The sequence below is a fragment of the Bombina bombina genome, chromosome 3 (assembly GCF_027579735.1).
Source record: "Bombina bombina isolate aBomBom1 chromosome 3, aBomBom1.pri, whole genome shotgun sequence".
NCBI classification, from domain to species: domain Eukaryota; kingdom Metazoa; phylum Chordata; class Amphibia; order Anura; family Bombinatoridae; genus Bombina; species Bombina bombina.
Window position 1 is genome coordinate 73,656,677 of NC_069501.1, and position 19,868 is coordinate 73,676,544.

The following is a 19,868-nucleotide window of genomic DNA, read 5'->3' on the forward strand; positions in this document are numbered from 1 at the left end:
GGAATGGGGATTACTCAGATTTGTCCCCTACTCTGAATCTGAATCAAGAGACCAGAAATTCTCTTCTATGGTGGCTTTATCGGCCACACCTGTCCAGGGGGATGCCATTCAGCAGGCCAGACTGGACAATTGTAACAACAGACGCCAGCCTACTAGGTTGGGGCGCTGTCTGGAATTCTCTGAAGGCTCAGGGACTATGGAATCAGGAGGAGAGTCTCCTTCCAATAAACATTCTGGAATTGAGAGCGGTTCTCAATGCCCTTCTGGCTTGGCCCCAGTTAACAACTCGGGGGTTCATCAGGTTTCAGTCGGACAACATCACGACTGTAGCTTACATCAACCATCAGGGAGGGACAAGAAGCTCCCTAGCAATGATGGAAGTATCAAAGATAATTCGCTGGGCAGAGTCTCACTCTTGCCACCTGTCAGCAATCCACATCCCGGGAGTGGAGAACTGGGAGGCGGATTTCTTGAGTCGCCAGACTTTTCATCCGGGGGAGTGGGAACTTCATCCGGAGGTCTTTGCCCAAATACTTCGACGTTGGGGCAAACCAGAGATAGATCTCATGGCGTCTCGCCAGAACGCCAAACTTCCTCGCTACGGGTCCAGATCCAGGGATCCGGGAGCAGTTCTGATAGATGCTTTGACAGCACCTTGGAACTTCAGGATGGCTTATGTGTTTCCACCCTTCCCGCTGCTTCCTCGATTGATTGCCAAAATCAAACAGGAGAGAGCATCAGTAATTCTAATAGCACCTGCATGGCCACGCAGGACTTGGTATGCAGATCTGGTGGACATGTCATCCTGTCCGCCTTGGTCTCTACCTCTAAGACAGGACCTTCTGATACAGGGTCCATTCAAACATCAAAATCTAACTTCTCTGAAGCTGACTGCTTGGAAATTGAACGCTTGATTTTATCAAAACGTGGTTTTTCTGAGTCGGTTATTGATACCCTGATTCAGGCTAGGAAGCCTGTTACCAGAAGGATTTACCATAAAATATGGCGGAAATACCTATACTGGTGCGAATCCAAAGGTTACTCCTGGAGTAAGGTTAGGATCGCTAGGATATTGTCTTTTCTACAAGAAGGTTTAGAAAAGGGTTTATCAGCTAGTTCATTAAAGGGACAGATTTCAGCTCTGTCCATCTTGTTACACAGACGTCTGTCAGAAAATCCAGATGTCCAGTCCTTTTGTCAGGCTTTAGCTAGGATCAAGCCTGTATTTAAAGCTGTTGCTCCACCATGGAGTTTAAACTTAGTTCTTAACGTTTTACAGGGTGTTCCGTTTGAACCCCTTCATTCCATTGATATAAAAATGTTATCTTGGAAAGTCCTGTTTTTAATGGCTATTTCCTCGGCTCGAAGAGTCTCTGAGTTATCAGCCTTACATTGTGATTCCCCTTATCTGATTTTTCACTCAGACAAGGTAGTTCTGCGTACTAAACCTGGGTTCTTACCTAAGGTAGTCACTAACAGGAACATCAATCAAGAGATTGTTGTACCATCCTTGTGTCCAAATCCTTCTTCAAAGAAGGAACGTCTTCTACACAATCTGGATGTAGTTCGTGCCCTCAAGTTCTACTTGCAGGCAACTAAAGATTTTCGCCAAACTTCTTCCTTGTTTGTCGTTTACTCTGGTCAGAGGAGAGGTCAAAAAGCCTCTGCTACCTCTCTCTCTTTTTGGCTTCGTAGCATAATACGTTTAGCCTATGAGACTGCTGGACAGCAGCCTCCTGAAAGAATTACAGCTCACTCCACTAGAGCTGTGGCTTCCACTTGGGCCTTTAAGAATGAGGCCTCTGTTGAACAGATTTGCAAGGCTGCAACTTGGTCTTCGCTTCATACTTTTTCCAAATTTTACAAATTTGACACTTTTGCTTCTTCGGAGGCTATTTTTGGGAGAAAGGTTCTTCAGGCAGTGGTTCCTTCTATATAATGAGCCTGCCTATCCCTCCCGTCATCCGTGTACTTTTGCTTTGGTATTGGTATCCCAGAAGTAATGATGACCCGTGGACTGATCACACATAACAGAAGAAAACATAATTTATGCTTACCTGATAAATTCCTTTCTTCTGTTGTGTGATCAGTCCACGGCCCGCCCTGTTTTAAGGCAGGTAAATATTTTTTAAATTATACTCCAGTCACCACTTCACCCTTGGTTACTCCTTTCTCGTTGATTCTTGGTCGAATGACTGGGACTGACGTAGAGGGGAGGAGCTATATGCAGCTCTGCTGGGTGAATCCTCTTGCATTTCCTGTTGGGGAGGAGTTATATCCCAGAAGTAATAATGACCCGTGGACTGATCACACAACAGAAGAAAGGAATTTATCAGGTAAGCATAAATTATGTTTTTTACATTAAGCTGCTCACATTAATTGTTTTAGGATTGTAAAAAAATTGTTAAATGCGAATAACTTTTGGTATGTTTTATCAAATTTCCTGAAATTTTCAGAATATGTTTGAATAGATAGATTAATATATTGTGAGAAGTTTGGGGGAAATTGGTTAAGATCTAAGTTCAATTTTGTACGTTAAGCCACATTAAGCTCCCCAAAAAACAAGCTTAATGTCACTCATTTGCCTTGTGGGAAACCAAATACCATGAAACTTCTAGGATAGGTTTGGAAAGTGACAAACTGAGTTTGTGCCAAGTTTCAAGGCAATTGATCGATGTTTAGGTGAATTTTGGTACATTATGCTCTTTTTACATTAAGCTGCTCACATTAAATGTTTTAGGATTGTAAAAAAATAGTTAAATGTGAATAACTTTTGGTATGTTTTATCAAATGTTCTGACATTTTCAGAATATGTTTGAATCGATAGATTAATGTATTGTGGTAAGTTTGGTGGAAATTGGTTAACATCTAAGTTCAATTTTGTACGTTAAGCCATATTAAGCTCCCCAAAAAACAAGCTTAATGTCACTCATTTCCCTTGTGGAATTCCAAAATCCATGAAACTTCTAGGATAGGCTTGGATAGTGTAAATCTTGGGTTGTGCTAAATTATGCAGCAATTGATTAACATTTGGCCACTTTTTTACTCATTAAGCCACATTAAGCTCCCCAAAAAACAAGCTTAATGTCACTCATTTGCCTTGTGGGACACCAAAATCCATGAAACTTCTAGGATAGGTTTGGAAAGTGAAAAACTGAGTTTGTGCCAAGTTTCAAGGCAATTGATTGAAGTTTTGGTGAATTTTGGTACATTAAGCTCTTTTTACATTAAGCTGCTCACATTAATTGTTTTAGGATTGTAAAAAAATTGTTAAATGCGAATAACTTTTGGTATGTTTTATCAAATTTCCTGAAATTTTCAGAATATGTTTGAATAGATAGATTAATATATTGTGAGAAGTTTGGGGGAAATTGGTTAAGATCTAAGTTCAATTTTGTACGTTAAGCCACATTAAGCTCCCCAAAAAACAAGCTTAATGTCACTCATTTGCCTTGTGGGAAACCAAATACCATGAAACTTCTAGGATAGGTTTGGAAAGTGACAAACTGAGTTTTTGCCAAGTTTCAAGGCAATTGATCAATGTTTAGGTGAATTTTGGTACATTAAGCTCTTTTTACATTAAGCTGCTCACATTAAATGTTTTAGGATTGTAAAAAAATTGTTAAATGTGAATAACTTTTGGTATGTTTTATCAAATGTTCTGACATTTTCAGAATATGTTTGAATCCATAGATTAATGTATTGTGGTAAGTTTGGTGGAAATTGGTTAACATCTAAGTTCAATTTTGTACGTTAAGCCACATTAAGCTCCCCAAAAAACAAGCTTAATGTCACTCATTTGCCTTGTGGAATTCCAAAATCCATTAAACTTCTAGGATAGGCTTGGATAGTGGAAATCTTGGGTTGTGCAAAATTATGCAGCAATTGATTAACATTTGGCCACTTTTTTACTCATTAAGCTACATTAAGCCATTTTCACATTAAATGTTTTAGGATGTCCCAATTAATTGGAACATTATTTAAACATATATATTCTATTTGAATCAGTAAAGTTTAATTTTGGCCCTTAAAGGGAAAGTAAAGTCAAAATTAAACTTGTAAAATGGATTTGATAGAGCATGACATTTTAAACAGCTTTCCAATTTTCTTCTATTTTCAATTTCCTTCTTAATACAGGGAGAGTCCACAGCTGCATTCATTACTAGGAGGAGACAAAGACACCCCAGCCAAAGGCTTAAATACCTCCCCCACTTCCCTCATCCCCCAGTCATTCTTTGCCTTTCGTCACAGGAGGATGGTAGAAAAGTGTCAGAAGATTCAGGGTAGTCTCTTATGGAGGGTATTACTCTTCGAGATGGGACTGGAGTTTTAAGTAGTCTTGTCAGCCTCTCAGTGAGAGCATTGACAAAATTTAGAGTCTGGAAATGCAGGGAGAGTCTTTCTGCGAGCCCATCCAGACTCATATTAACAGCTCCTTAAGCAATCAGCGTTGACGAGTTTCGCTGCCTGCTTTCTTCACTCAAGTCCATGTCAGAGGCGCTGCTACAATCTGTCAAACTTGAAGGACCGTGTCACTGTTCCACGGCATAGATTCTGGTAAGATTGTTTAAATTTTTACACATATTGCAAACGCATAGAAGACAGGGTCACAGTGTGGCTCCTTTTATCTATATGGAATCAAGGGTTAATATCTCCTGAGGGGGATTATGAACAGTTGGGTTTACTGATATATGCTTTATTTGATTTTGTGCTGCTATGTGTGAGATGTTTATGGGCTCATAGTCTGAGATGGAACATACATGTTTCATTTTCACTTTGAAGGTTCTGCAGCTTAAAAGCTTGGCACACTTTTTCTCATAGCAGGGACGGTCCTGCATTGGACACCATGTGACCGGAATGGTCAAAGCTTCCATTTCCTTTCTCTTGACTGAGTTACAGAGAGGAGTTTATCTCTGTTCTGTCTGGGTCATAGGAGGTGGTTCCACCTCAGGCCTTTGCGACTGTGCATGCTGAGGCAGTGGATCATTTGGATCTGTCTCAACAGATTTCTCTGGACAACCGGTCGAGAGAATCGCTCTCTTGGTGGCCCTGTCCGGATCACCTGTTCCGAGGTACATCCTTTTTTAAGATCATTCTGGGTGACTGTGACGACGGACGCAAGTCTGTCAGGATGGGGAGCTGTTTGGGATGCCAAGAAGGCACAGTGCCTGTGGACGCGGGAGGAGAGCTCCCTCCGTTGTTCAACATTATAGACCTTCAGGCACTATTCAATGCTCTGAAGGCTTGGTCCCTACTGGGTTCATCCCAATTTATCTGAATTCCAATCAGACAATATATCCTAGGTGGCTTACTTCAACCATCAGGGGGGATTGAGAAGCTCCCTAGCAATGAGGGAAGTATCTCGGATTCTGGAGTGGGCGGAGACCCACAACTGTTTGCTGTCAGCGATCCACAGTCCAGATGTGGACATCTGGGAAGCGGATTTTCTCAGCAGACAATTTTTTCATCTGGGGGAATGGTCTCCCCATCCCAAAGTGTTTGCGGAAATATGCAACAGGTGAGGAACGCCAGAGATAGATCTCATGGCGTCCCATCTAAATACCAAGCTACCCAGATATGGGTCGATGTCCAGGGATCCTCAGGCGGAGCTAATAGATGTATTAGTGGTGCCTTTGATGTTCAATCTAATTTCTCTTTTCCTGCCATTACCACTCCATCCTTGAGTGGTGGCTCGAATCCTACAGGAGCAGTCGTCAGAGATACTGATTGCTCCATCATGGCCGCGAAGGATATGGTTCGCGGATCTAGTGGGGATGTCATCATCTCCTTCCTTGGAGGTTACCTTGTCGCAGGGATCTGCTGGAACAAGGCCCCTTTCTTCATCAAAACCTAGATTCGCTGAGGCTGACTGCGTGGAGATTGAACGCTTAGTCTTAGTCAAGAGAGGGTTTTCTGAGAGTGTTATTGATACTCTCATTCAAGCTCATAAGCCGGTTACTCGTTGCATCTATCATAAGGTGTGGAGGACCTACTTATTCTGGTGTGAAGAGTGTGGTTTGTCCTGGCACAAAGTAAAAATTGCCAGGATTCTTTCTTTTCTCCAGAAGGGACTGGAGAAGGGCTTCTCAGCTAGTTCCTTGAAGGGACAGATTTTGGCCCTGTCTGTTTTACTGCACTAGAGTCTCGCTGAGATTCCGGATGTACAGTCTTTTGTTAAGGTTCTGACTAGGATCTGGCCGGTGTTTAGATCTAATGCTCCTCCTTGGAGTTTAAATCTTCTTCTTAAGGTTTTGCAACGGGCTCCGTTTGAGCCTATGAGGCCAATCAGGTCCGACAGACATCGCTGAATGCGGAGAGCAATACACTCTCCGTATTCAGCATTGCACCAGCAGCTCACAAGAGCTGCTGGTGCAACTCCGCCCCCTGCAGACTCGCGGCCAAGGGGGTTGTCAATCAACCCGATCGTACTCGATCGGGCTGCATTGTGGCGATTCCTGTCCGCCTCATCAGAGCAGGCGGACAGGGTTATGGAGCAGCGGTCTGAAGACTCGCCAGAAACACGGGTCCACAAGCTCCGTTCGGAGCTTGATAAATGGGCCCCTATGCATGAGGTTGACATTAAGTTGTTGTCTTGGAAAGTTCTTTCTGTACTAGCTATTGCTGCTATGCGCAGAGTCTCTGAGATTGCTGCATTGCAATGTGACCCTCCTTATCTGATGTTCCATGCTGATAAGGCTGTTCTATGATCTAAGTTAGGATTTCTTCCTCAGGTTGTGTCAAATCGCAACATCAATCAAGAAATTGTGGTTCCTTCCTTATGTCCTAATCCTTCTTCATTGAAGGAATGTTTACTGCTTAATCTGGATGTGGTTCGTGCCTTGAAGTTCTATCTTCAGGCTATGAAGGAATTTAGACAAACTTCTTCTCTGTTTGTTATCTATTCTGGGAAGCGTAGGAGTCAGAGGGCCTCTTCGACCTCCTTATCTTTATGGTTGAGGAGTTTCATCCGCTTAGCATATGAGACAGAGGGACTTAAGCCTCCTCTGAGGATTACGGCTCATTCTACGAGAGCAGTGGCTTCCTCTTGGGCCTTCAAATATGAGACCTCTATGGATCAGATTGTAAGGCGGCTACCTGGTCCTCTTTACATACTTTTGCCAAATTTTTCAAGTTTGATGGTTTTGCTTCTGCTGAAGCAGCCTTCGGGAGAAAGGCTTTGCAGGCTGTAGTGCCCTCAGATTAAGGGCCGCCTCTCTTTTTTACCCTCCCGTTAGCATTCAGTGTCCTCTGTAGCATGGGTATTGTTTCCCACAAGTAATGAATGTAGCTGTGGACTCTCCATGTATTAAGAAGGAAAACATAAATTATGACTTACCAGATAATTTCCTTTCCTTCGATACAGGGAGAGTCCACAGCTCCCGCCCGTGTTCTTTGATGGGCGGCCCTAAATTTATTTTGTTTTCTTCTGGCACCTTTTTCACCCTGATATTTCTCCTACTGTTTCCTTGTTCCCTCAGCAAAATGACTGGGGGATGAGGGAAGTGGGGGAGGTATTTGAGCCTTTATCTGGGGTGTCTTTGCCTTCTCCTGGTGGCCAGGTTCTGTATTCCCACAAGTAATAAATGCAGCTGTGGACTCTCCCTGTTTCGAAGGAAAGGAAATTATCTGGTAAGTCATAATTTATGTTTTTGCTTAGTTCTCTTGGTAAAGTTTCTTAAAGAGCAATCCTAGGTGAGCTCAGGAGCGTGCATGCATCTTTAGCCATTTGGCAGCAGTGTTTGTAACATTGTTTATAGCAGTTATAAATAGTCATTAACACTGGTGTCATAGAGTGCTAAAGACACGTGCACACTCCCGAGCTCCTATCTGCCTACCTAGATTTACTCTTCAACAAATGATAACAAGGAAACAAAGCAAATTTGATCTTAGAAGTAAATTGGAAAGTTGTTTAAAATTGCACGCTCTATCTGAATCATGATAGTTTAATTTTGACTTTACTGTCCCTTTAAGCTTCACTTATAAGCTTGATTTTTTTTTTTTTAAGGCTCCTAATCCTAAACTGGACTAAAGATTTGGCATTTTTATAGGAAATGACTGTACATACAATCATAGGGATTTTCTCAAACTTACACATGACTGCACCCAGTGCCCTTATATACCTGCAAGGCAGCATAAGGACCAGATGGGGCCCTGTGTGTAACTATAAGCCCAGCAGCAAACACACTGTCTGCTACGCAACTAAATATTCAACTAAAAACCTGAGCCCTTGCTGGAGACATGTGTTTGTAACAGCTGTGTACTTAAAGGGACATGAACCCCAAGAATGTATTTCATGCAACATGGGAATCAGACTTCTTTTTATCAAAGCGATCACAATTTTATAGAGTCAAACACTGTAGAGAGTCATAACTCCTACGAGATCCAATCAACATTTTCCCACAATGGCAGCAATAATGGCTGTCAATCACAGAAAACCAAGATGGATTAATGAGGTTAATGGAGTCTGTGTATTCTGCAATTGGATAGAGTGGTGTTTCTGATGAGAGCTAAACAATCTGATTGTCATATGTATAGGGGCATGATGAATATACTAAGCTTGTTTGCTCATTGATGTTTGTTTGTTTTTTCTTTTTCAATAATTGATTGAGAAAACTTTGTTTTCCAAAACATTTTCATCTTAAAATTAAAAAAAATCTAGTGGGAAATTAATTTCCATAAGAAGAAAGTGGCCGCAACTTATATCATCTTCTAAAGCTGGATTTTCATATTTCTCTTAATGCGAATTGTCAAACCGCTAAGTTACGAGTTTTAAAATATTGCCACAATTCCAAACCTCGCTGTACAGAATGAGGTTTGTCTTTGCCGAATGTTTATTCCTATAGACAGCGTAGATACTGTAAATTACATTTTTTTGTGACTTCTGATTTCTGTAAAAACTGATGCAAAAGAACTCAGTCACCAATAAACAAACTGTTAAATCCCAATCACAAATCTTCAAAGTGTTTTGTACATTCTCAAGATAATAGAATGATTGCAAAACATCTTAGATGACTTGCAAACATGTTAAAGAGGCCAGTTTTGCACTTTATCAACCACCTTTGGCTATTGTCCAACACAGAACTTGCTCAGAGAGCCTAAGGTGCTTGTACCATCTGGTAATGACTCAATGGGGCCCATTTATCAAGCTCCTGAATGCGGAGAGCGTATTTCTCTCTGCATTCAGCGAGGTCTGATGGACATGATCCGCAATGTCGGATCATGTCTGACAGGCCTTTCATAAATAGGCCCCAATTTGTTAATTGCTGACATAATACAAGCCCCACTGGTGATCTGAGCAGCTGCAGTATTTAAAATGCTGGTGCACTGAGAATATCTAGCTGTGCTTCACATGCACGTGCATAGAAAAATGTTAACACTAAAACAGGGGTACATTTTAATAGAATCATTTTTGCCAATACATATATATTACAAATATATTTATATTCAAAGATTTAATTAATCTAAATGCATTTAAAATTTGACCGGAATGTCCCTTTAAGTTAAAGGGTAGCAGATTCAGGAGAAATGTGAGGAAGCATTTTCTTTTTACAGAAAGGTTGGTGGATTTCATGGAATAAACTTCCAATAGAGATGGAAAACACAAATGGGCCGATTTAACAATGCCTGGCGAACATGATACGGTGCAGCGTATCATGTCCGCCAGACATCGCTGAATGCGGACAGCATACACTTTCGGCATTCAGCATTGCACAAGCAGTTCTAGTGAACTGTTTGTGCAATGCCACTCCCTGCAGATTCGCGGCCAATCGGCCAGTAGCAGGGGGTGACAATCAGCCCGATTGGGGGTGGATTGCTGTACGGCGCCTCAGAGGCAGCGTATGAGTTAAAGAGCAGCGGTCTTAAGACTGCTGTTTCTTAACTCCTGTTTCCGGCGAGCCTGAAGGAACAGGGACCATTTGGCCCTTGTTAAATTGACCCCAAAGACTGTAAAGGAATTTAAAAACACCTGGTACATGCATAAGACTATCCTAAGAAAAGTAAGATGTAATATGGGTAGATTTGATGGGCCTTTTTGGTTCTTATCTACCGTCAAATTATATGTTTCTAAGTAACTTGAAGTGGGGTGTATTGTGATCACCGTGATCGATGCTGTGTATGCATCATATGGGTGACTTTTTTCATATTCAAGCCAATCCGATCTATTCCCAATACGGAAACAGTGTTATCAGATGTATTGTGATTGCTCTTAACATGAAAAACAAGTACTGGTTGCCGATAATAAGATTGGAATCCAATTTTTTAAATAATGTCATACATTGTTGTAAACACTGCTGCCCTCTAGTGCTCAATAATGTATAACATTGTTAAAAGCATTGTTGCACAAAAATGAGTAGCACTGCCAAATATCTGAACTCTTACAACTAGAGTGTTATCACTACATTAAGGTCCGAAAAATATAATTTCAAGAGATGATGATAGCTATTTGGAAAGACCCCAAGACATAAAATAGCATCTCAGTGCTAGAGTTATAGTCACCAGCCTGGTTGGATTCATGCTGCGGTCAGGCTAGACCCCCCCCCCCCGCCCTTTTTTTTTCTTGCTTTTTCTACTTTCTACAAACTTATGTGGCCTCATAGCTAAGAGCAACTTGGTGTAAAGTACAGTACAGTTTTTTTCTTTTCGCAAAAGTCAAAATGAAATGTTACACTCTTCAAGTGTTATTGAATAGTTATTGTTTAACTAGTTATTAAAAAGCACAAGCTCATCAAGGGAACATAACATACTGGACTAGTGGTCAATATGAAGATATTCCTTGCCACTGAGAGACTAATGTCAAAATATTGGGCACATTTCCTTAATTAAATGTACTAACAAGAAACAAGTCTAATGTGTGTCTCACACCTTTATGTAACTGCTATTGGGGCCTAGTTATCAAGCCGTCAACCTCAAATACGCTGGAATTCCGCATCGTATTTGTGGCGAGGCTGATACGCCTTAGTTATCAAAGGCTCGAGACCGGCAAAAGTAGAATTTTGTGACGTAAGCATAGATCCACCGGACTCAGTCCGACACAGATCGATTCTTACGTCACTCCAGATGTTCCGCACACAAGTGCGGCACATTCTCACTACTTTTGCTAGTTATCAAAAAACTAGCAGGTACGCTCGGCACTTTTACGGCCCAGCGTACCTGGTTTTCAATCCGCCACCCCTGGAGGCGGCGGATCCCATAGGAATCAATGGGAGTCTGACCATAGCGAAAGTTCATGTTCGCTGCTGACAGACATCCCATTGATTCCTATGGGAAATGTCTGCACCTAACACCCTAACATGTACCCTGAGTCTAAACACCACTAATCTGTCCCCCCTACACCGCCGCAACTAAATAAAGTTATTACCCCCTAAACCGCCGCTCCCGGAGCCCACCACAAGCTACTCTATACATATTAACCCCTAAACCGCCGCTCCCGGAGCCCACCGCAACTATAATAAATGTATTAACCCCTAAACCGCCGCTCCCTGAACCCGCCGCAACCTATATTAAATGTATTAACCCCTATCCTGCCCCCCCTACACTGTCGCCACCTATAATAAATTTATTAACCCCTAATCTGCCCCCCCTACACCGTCGCCACCTATAATAAATGTATTAACCCCTATCCTGCCCCCCACTACGCCGCCGCCACTGTAATAAAATTATTAACCCCTAAACCTAAGTCTAACCCTAACGCCCCCCTAACTTAAATATTAATTAAATAAATCTAAATAAATTAACTCTTATTAACTAAATGAATCCTATTTAAAACTAAATACTTACCTTTAAAATAAACCCTAATATAGCTACAATATAAATAATAATTATATTGTAGCTATCTTAGGATTTATTTTTATTTTACAGGTACCTTTCAATTTATTTTAACCAGGTACAATAGCTATTAAATAGTTATTAACTATTTAATAGTTTACCTAGCTAAAATAAAGAGAAATGTACCTGTTAAATAAATCCTAACCTAAGTTACAATTACACCTAACACTACACTATACTTTAATAAATTATTCCTATTTAAAAATAAATACTTACCTGTAAAATAAACCCGAAGATAGCTACAATGTAATTAATAATTATATTGTAGCTATCTTAGGATTTATATTTATTTTACAGGTAACTTTGTATTTATTTTAGCTAGTTAGAATAGTTATTAAATAGTTATTAACTATTTAATAACTACCTAGCTAAAAGAAATACAAAATTACCTGTAAAATAAATCCTAACTTAAGTTACAATTAAACCTAATACTACACTATCATTAAATTAATTAAATAAACTACCTACAAATAACTACAATTAAATACAATTACATAAACTAACTAAAGTACAAAAAATAAAAAAAGCTAAGTTACAAAAAATAAAAAAATAAGTTACAAACATGTTAAAAATATTACAACAATTTTAAGCTACTTACACCTAATCTAAGCCCCCTAATAAAATAACAAACCCCCCCAAAATAAAAAAATGCCCTACCCTATTCTAAATTAAATAAATTTCAAAGCTCTTTTACCTTACCAGCCCTTAAAAGGGCCATTTGTGGGGGCATGCCCCAAAGAAAACAGCTCTTTTGCCTGTAAAAGAAAAATACAACCCCCCCCCAACATTAAAACCCACCACCCACATACCCCTAATCTAACCCAAACCCCCCTTACAAAAACCTAACACTAATCCCCTGAAGATCATCCTATCTTTAGTTGTCTTCACTCAGCCGAGCCACCGATGGAACTGAAGAGGACATCCGGAGCGGAAGAAGTTAATCCTCCAAGCGGCGCTGAAGAAATCTTCCATCCGATGAAGTCATCATCCAGGCGGCGCTGAAGAAAAGTCTTCGATCCGGCCAATGTCATCTTCAAAGAGGCGCTGAAGAGGTCTTCTATCCGGGCGAAGTCATCTTCCAAGCCGGGTCTTGAATCTTCCTTCCGCCGACGCGGAACCACCTTCTTCACCGACGGACTACGACGAATGACGGCTCCTTTAAGGGACGTCATCCAAGATGGCGTCCCCTCAATTCCGATTGGCTGATAGGATTCTATCAGCCAATCGGAATTAAGGTAGGAAAATTCTGATTGGCTGATGGAATCAGCCAATCAGATTCAAGTTCAATCCGATTGGCTGATCCAATCAGCCAATCAGATTGAGCTCGCATTCTATTGGCTGATCGGAACAGCCAATAGAATGCGAGCTCAATCTGATTGGCTGATTCCATCAGCCAATCAGATTTTTCCTACCTTAATTCCGATTGGCTGATAGAATCCTATCAGCCAATCGGAATTGAGGGGACGCCATCTTGGATGACGTCCCTTAAAGGCGCCGTCATTCGTCGTAGTCCGTCGGTGAAGAAGGTGGTTCCGCGTCGGCGGAAGGAAGATTCAAGACCCAGCTTGGAAGATGACTTTGCCCGGATAGAAGACCTCTTCAGCGCCTCTTTGAAGATGACATTGGCCGGATCGAAGACTTTTCTTCAGCGCCGCCTGGATGATGACTTCATCGGATGGAAGATTTCTTCAGCGCCGCTTGGAGGATTAACTTCTTCCGCTCCGGATGTCCTCTTCAGTTCCATCGGTGGCTCGGCTGAGTGAAGACAACTAAAGGTAGGATGATCTTCAGGGGATTAGTGTTAGGTTTTTGTAAGGGGGGTTTGGGTTAGATTAGGGGTATGTGGGTGGTGGGTTTTAATGTTGGGGGGGGTTGTATTTTTCTTTTACAGGCAAAAGAGCTGTTTTCTTTGGGGCATGCCCCCACAAATGGCCCTTTTAAGGGCTGGTAAGGTAAAAGAGCTTTGAAATTTATTTAATTTAGAATAGGGTAGGGCATTTTTTTATTTTGGGGGGGTTTGTTATTTTATTAGGGGGCTTAGATTAGGTGTAAGTAGCTTAAAATTGTTGTAATATTTTTAACATGTTTGTAACTTATTTTTTTATTTTTTGTAACTTAGCTTTTTTTATTTTTTGTACTTTAGTTAGTTTATGTAATTGTATTTAATTGTAGTTATTTGTAGGTAGTTTATTTAAATAATTTAATGATAGTGTAGTATTAGGTTTAATTGTAACTTAGGTTAGGATTTATTTTACAGGTAATTTTGTATTTCTTTTAGCTAGGTAGTTATTAAATAGTTAATAACTATTTAATAACTATTCTAACTAGCTAAAATAAATACAAAGTTACCTGTAAAATAAATATAAATCCTAAGATAGCTACAATGTAATTATTAATTATATTGTAGCTATCTTCGGGTTTATTTTACAGGTAAGTATTTATTTTTAAATAGGAATAATTTATTAAAGTATAGTGTAGTGTTAGGTGTAATTGTAACTTAGGTTAGGATTTATTTAACAGGTACATTTCTCTTTATTTTAGCTAGGTAAACTATTAAATAGTTAATAACTATTTAATAGCTATTGTACCTAGTTAAAATAAATTGAAAGGTACCTGTAAAATAAAAATAAATCCTAAGATAGCTAGAATATAATTATTATTTATATTGTAGCTATATTAGGGTTTATTTTAAAGGTAAGTATTTAGTTTTAAATAGGATTCATTTAGTTAATAAGAGTTAATTTATTTAGATTTATTTAATTAATATTTAAGTTAGGGGGGCGTTAGGGTTAGGGTTAGACTTAGGTTTAGGGGTTAATAATTTTATTACAGTGGCGGCGGTGTAGTGGGGGGCAGATTAGGGGTTAATAAATTTATTATAGGTGGCGACGGTGTAGGGGGGGCAGGATAGGGGTTAATAGGTTTAATATAGGTTGCGGCGGGTTCAGGGAGCGGCGGTTTAGGGGTTAAACTATTTATTTAGTTGCGGAGAGGTGCGGGATCAGCAGGATAGGGGTTAATAATTTTATAATAGAGGGTGACGGTGTAGGGGGGGCAGGATAGGGGTTACTAGGTATGCTGTAGGTGGCAGCGGTGTCCGGGAGCGGCGGTTTAGGGGTTAATACATTTATAAGAGTTGCGGCGGGGTCTAGGAGCGGCGGTTTAGGGGTTAATACATTTATAAGAGTTGCGGCAGGGTCTAGGAGCGGCGGTTTAGGGGTTAGTAACTTTATTGAGTTGCGGGAGGCTCCGGGGGCGCCGGTATAGGGGGTAGGACAGTGTAGTTTAGTGTGAGTGCTTAGTGACAGGCTAGCAATAAAGCTGGGAAAAAGCTGAAGGGCAGCGAGATCGGATGAGCGATAACTGTCACAGTCCGCTGCTCATCGCCCCGCGGCTTTTTGACAGCTTTATTTGATAACTTAGGCGTATTTTTTCAGGTCCGCGGCGGCGATGTGAGGCGAGCTTAGGCGGGCGTATTGGGCCGGCGAAGCCAGAAAAGTAGACGGCTTGATAACTACCCCCCATTGTCAATGTACACTTTTACAGTTTATTCAATAAAGCTTGTTTCAAAAGAAAAAAAAAAACTATTGTTGCAAAAACTACTGCCATATATATATTGCTAATGACCCACGGAAACACTCTCGAGTTTACCTAGGTTTGCTCCTTAACAAATGATACCAAGTTAATAGAAGTACATTGAAAAAAAAATGTTTAAATAAATCATATGCTTTATCTGAATCATAAGAATTCAATTTAACAGGACCCTACAGTATTTATATATCCATAGTTTATACTAGCAGTTACCTGCTGCACTTCAAAGATCAACATCAACAATACATGTTTTTAAAATAATGTGAGTCACTTTGTTAGTAACATTTGAGTTGTCTTGCAGTCAAGGGAAATAACCCTTGAAAATGCTTGAGTATATTACTCTTCCTTACTGTGACCAATCAGGGACCGATATAAAAGAGCTCCTGCAATGCCGTGTAGCATGTTAGAATCATGCTTTCCAGTCCTTCTGGATCCAAGTGAGCTTCTCTGGGACCAACAATAAAAATGTTCTTAGTTAACATACAGAAAATGCCAACAAAGGGCCAGATTACGAGTAGAGTGCAAACGTTTGCGCACTAACGATAAGGGGTTTATCACAGGTGTTTGCGCTTGTCAGGCTTACTGCTGGTATTACAAGTTGAAAGGAAATGGGATCGCTTGAGCGCAATTGCGATTCACGCTAAAATGATTGCCACAACTTTAAAACTCTGGTTAACTGTTTCGCAAAACAAAAAAGTTGCACAAAACACATAAAAAATACATTACAAAGTACAGTTACACTCATAATAACCCTGTTTAAGAAACATTATGCACAAAAGATATTGCAAACAAAAGTTTTAAGGGCTCAAAGATATCAGGTCTCAGGTGTTAGAAAAAAAAAAGGCAGGCAAAGGGCTTTAACATTGAGATACATACACATACATGTCTTAAGATGTATATATGTAGATATATATATACATATACATATGTGTAAATATATATGTATCTACAGACATATAAACACACAAATACATATGTACTGTACATATATATAGACATTAGGGCTTTGCGATTAATGGCGATTTTAAACCGTAAGGGTATGCGATTTTTTAAATAAAAAAAATCCCAGGCTTTACCATCACTGAATGAATAATAGTTGACAGTCTCTGTGTGAGCAGTAGAGCGCTCACGCACTGTAACTTATCACTCTAAAAGTTGATTCCGGAAGTATTCCAGGTGCTGGTCTGGCTCGCGCTGGACAAGACATCTGATTCAATTGAGTTCAGGAGTGTATGGGCAGTGACATAAATGGCAGATACAATGAGACCCCCATAAACTGACTCGTGATCGTGACTTTTACCACATATGCTGCTTGTATAGTCCGGTGTTCTAACTTTGTCAGAATCTCCTCCATCTGACTGCGCATGCTCTGTATGACGTAATCGCAATCCACATATGTTAAATAGGAATGTGTGGAATTTGATTATGTCAATCAGCAACATGCGCAGTCAGAGGGAGCAGATTCTGACTTTGAAGCTGTAGTGTCGGATTTTGCTGCCCAAACAAATGTGCGCATGCACTGTTAGATCGCTTGTCATGGTGAGGAGGATAAAGGCTACACTGCATGGGGTTAAATGAAAGCAAAGTGTGGATGAAGCCTGGGATGAGGGAAGGGGGAGAGAGAATATGTGTAACCTCAGCCGGTATATAATTCCACCTTAAAGAACAACGCTAGGAGGAGACTCAAGGAGGAGCCAGAAATTCAATGTGACACCATAGTGAGAATATATATACTCATATATACTGTATGCAGCACACGCTGTAATTGTAGTCTTTATCCTCCTCACTGTGACAGCGCATGCGCGCATTTGTTTGGGCAGCAAAATCTGACACTACAGCTTCCAAGTCAGAATCTTCTCCCTCTCACTGCGCATGTTGCTGATTGACATAATCACATTCCACACATTACTATTTAACATATGTGGAGTGCAATTACATCATACAGAGCATCTGCCTGTGTTTTCCCAGACCCGCCTCAGTTAAAAGACATAGGGGCCGATTTATCAAGGGCCGAATGGCCCCTGATGCCCCTGTTTCCGCACGAGCCTTCAGGCTCGCCGGAAATAGCAGTTATGAAGCAACGTTTTTAAGACCGCTGCACCTTAACTGGTCCGCTGCCACTAAAGCTGCGGACATTAATCTGGCCGATCCTACATGATCGGGTTGATTGACACCCCCTGCTGGTGGCTGATTGGTCGCGAATCTGCAGGGGGCGGCATTGCACAAGCAGTTCACCAGAATCGCTTGTGCAATGTTAAATGCTGACAGCGTATGCTATTGGCATTCAGCGATGTCTGGCGGACATAATACGCTACAGCGTATCATGTCCGCCAGACATTAGTAAATCGGCCCCATAGTTACCAAACCAGGTTCTGGCGTCACTGTCCCCTCCTCTTTATGACCCATTAGCCATTTTTTATTGTCAGCCCGTGGCCCTCTCTCATAGGACGTTCCCCCTATAGTAACCATGCCCCTCAAATACCGGTTTATATCAATCATAATTTCTCTACCGCATCCGCTACACCGGGGTACTTGGGAATCAACTTATTATTTTTTTTCTGATTGGGGTGCGAAGGGTGGACCTCTGGGCTTAGTGAAACGGCACCTTCTTGGTTTTACAATAGCAATGGCATTCCCTAAGTTACATACAAAATACATGGCATTTCGTCCATGGTTTTTATCATGTTAGCGCTGCGGAATCTGTTGGCGCTCTACAAATAACCGATAATAATAATAATAATAATGTGGCGCTTCATTCATTTTTATAAAAATGCAAAATTTTTCTTAAGAAATAATAAGTCAGTATGAATAAGAAGTGTCATATTTATTGCACAACAAACCATTTATTGTACCAACAAACCATCAGATATATGTAGAAATATTTATTTATGAATATTCTGCTATGTGAAGAACAATGGAATGTGAAATATTCATATATTGATATCAGGTTAGCGCACATGAGAATATGCGATCCAGTTTGCGCAAGAGTGGGGTGTTTTTTCCCCACTTTTTTTGCTCCATTGACTTCTATGGGGCAATATGTAAACGTGCTCAATATATTGTAAGCTTGGCTTTTTACGCTTGTCGGGTTAGCAAGCGCGCCAAAAAATTACTTCAAGTGCAATTAACACTTGAGCGGTAGCGTTAATTAGCGTTCCACTTGTAATCTGGCCCTTTATTGGGAATTACAGTTATCATTTAGATATAATTCTCAGAAAGATTTCTGTGTGTGTGTGTGTGCATGTGCTTATGTGTTCATGTGTATGCACGTGCCTGCAAATCTGTGTGTAAAAGTTTGTAGGTGAGAGAGGGCTGTCAATTTTCAATAAAGAGGTGTGAAAAACTGTGAATTTTTTGAGTGTTTTGTGCAGACAAATTCTTGGAGGTGATAATAGAGACAAAGGGGTCTATTTATCAAGCTCCGGAGCTTAATGCCCCTTCAGGCTCGCCAGAAACACAAGTTATGAAGCAGCGGTCTAAAGAGGCGGCGAACAGACATCGCCAGAAATGAACGATCAGGTTGATTGACACCCCCTGCTAGCGGCCGATTGGCCGCGAATCTGCAGGGGGCGGTATTGCACCAGCAGATCACAAGAATTGCTGGTGCAATGATAAATGTCAACAGCGTATGCTGTCGGCATTTATCGATGTGCCGCGGACATGGTTCGCTATAGCGGATTATGTCCGTCCGCACAATGATACATGGACCCCAAAGAGAAGAAGCCTATTGCTCAATTAACGTTACGCATTGATTTTGCATTAGGTGTTTATTTCATTGTGACACACCAAAAACTATAAGCAGAATTGATTCCTGCCTTTATATAACAAATACTGACTCCATGGAAAAAATACTTGCTCTTCTAAATTTCGGTGTTTTTGGCCATATTGACAAAAATATCTAAAAGGATTTGGTATCTTATTATAATATCAGTCTCACCATCATTTTCCACAGATAGTCACACAATTTCAGAGCTCAGCTCCCTACATGAGGACAACACACATTTAACTCGATCATATCGCCAAGGACGCAGAAAACCACTTCAGTCCAGTTGTAATATTGACGGGGATGCAGAGTACTGGTCTGGGGTTGTTGGGGGTACAGCAAGACCCTCGACATGCTCCAAATTCAGGGAAGAAAGAGAGAGCTTCAGAAGTAGGTAAGTAGACCAATTCAATATAAAGAAATTATTACATTTCTGAAAAAAATATGCAAATAAAGGACATTTATAAAATTCTGTCACATGGGTAAATGTGTGTGATATCAAACGATATCATATAAACATCTCTATGTAAAAAAAAAATCCTCAGTAGCCACATCCCACTGTAAAGGGATTTTAAGCATCCAGTGAGGATGCTTGTCCCAGGACTTGCAAGGGAGCGTGCCTTTGGCATGTGCAGCCACAGTCACTTTACTTTCCAACTCAGTTTAAGGAAGTTTAGAATGAAATCTC

At 40.7% G+C, this 19,868-nt stretch overlaps 1 protein-coding gene across 2 annotated transcripts in view; it reads left to right on the top strand.

Annotated features, from left to right (window-relative positions):
* Window positions 1-19,868, top strand: part of ILDR2 (immunoglobulin like domain containing receptor 2) — a 988,453-nt gene that overhangs the window by 943,674 nt on the left and 24,911 nt on the right. For both annotated transcript variants that reach the window (XM_053705868.1, XM_053705867.1), the window contains exon 8: window positions 19,370-19,574. In XM_053705868.1, coding sequence (XP_053561843.1) covers window positions 19,370-19,574 — 205 coding nt within the window. The remainder of the gene's footprint in view (window positions 1-19,369; window positions 19,575-19,868) is intronic.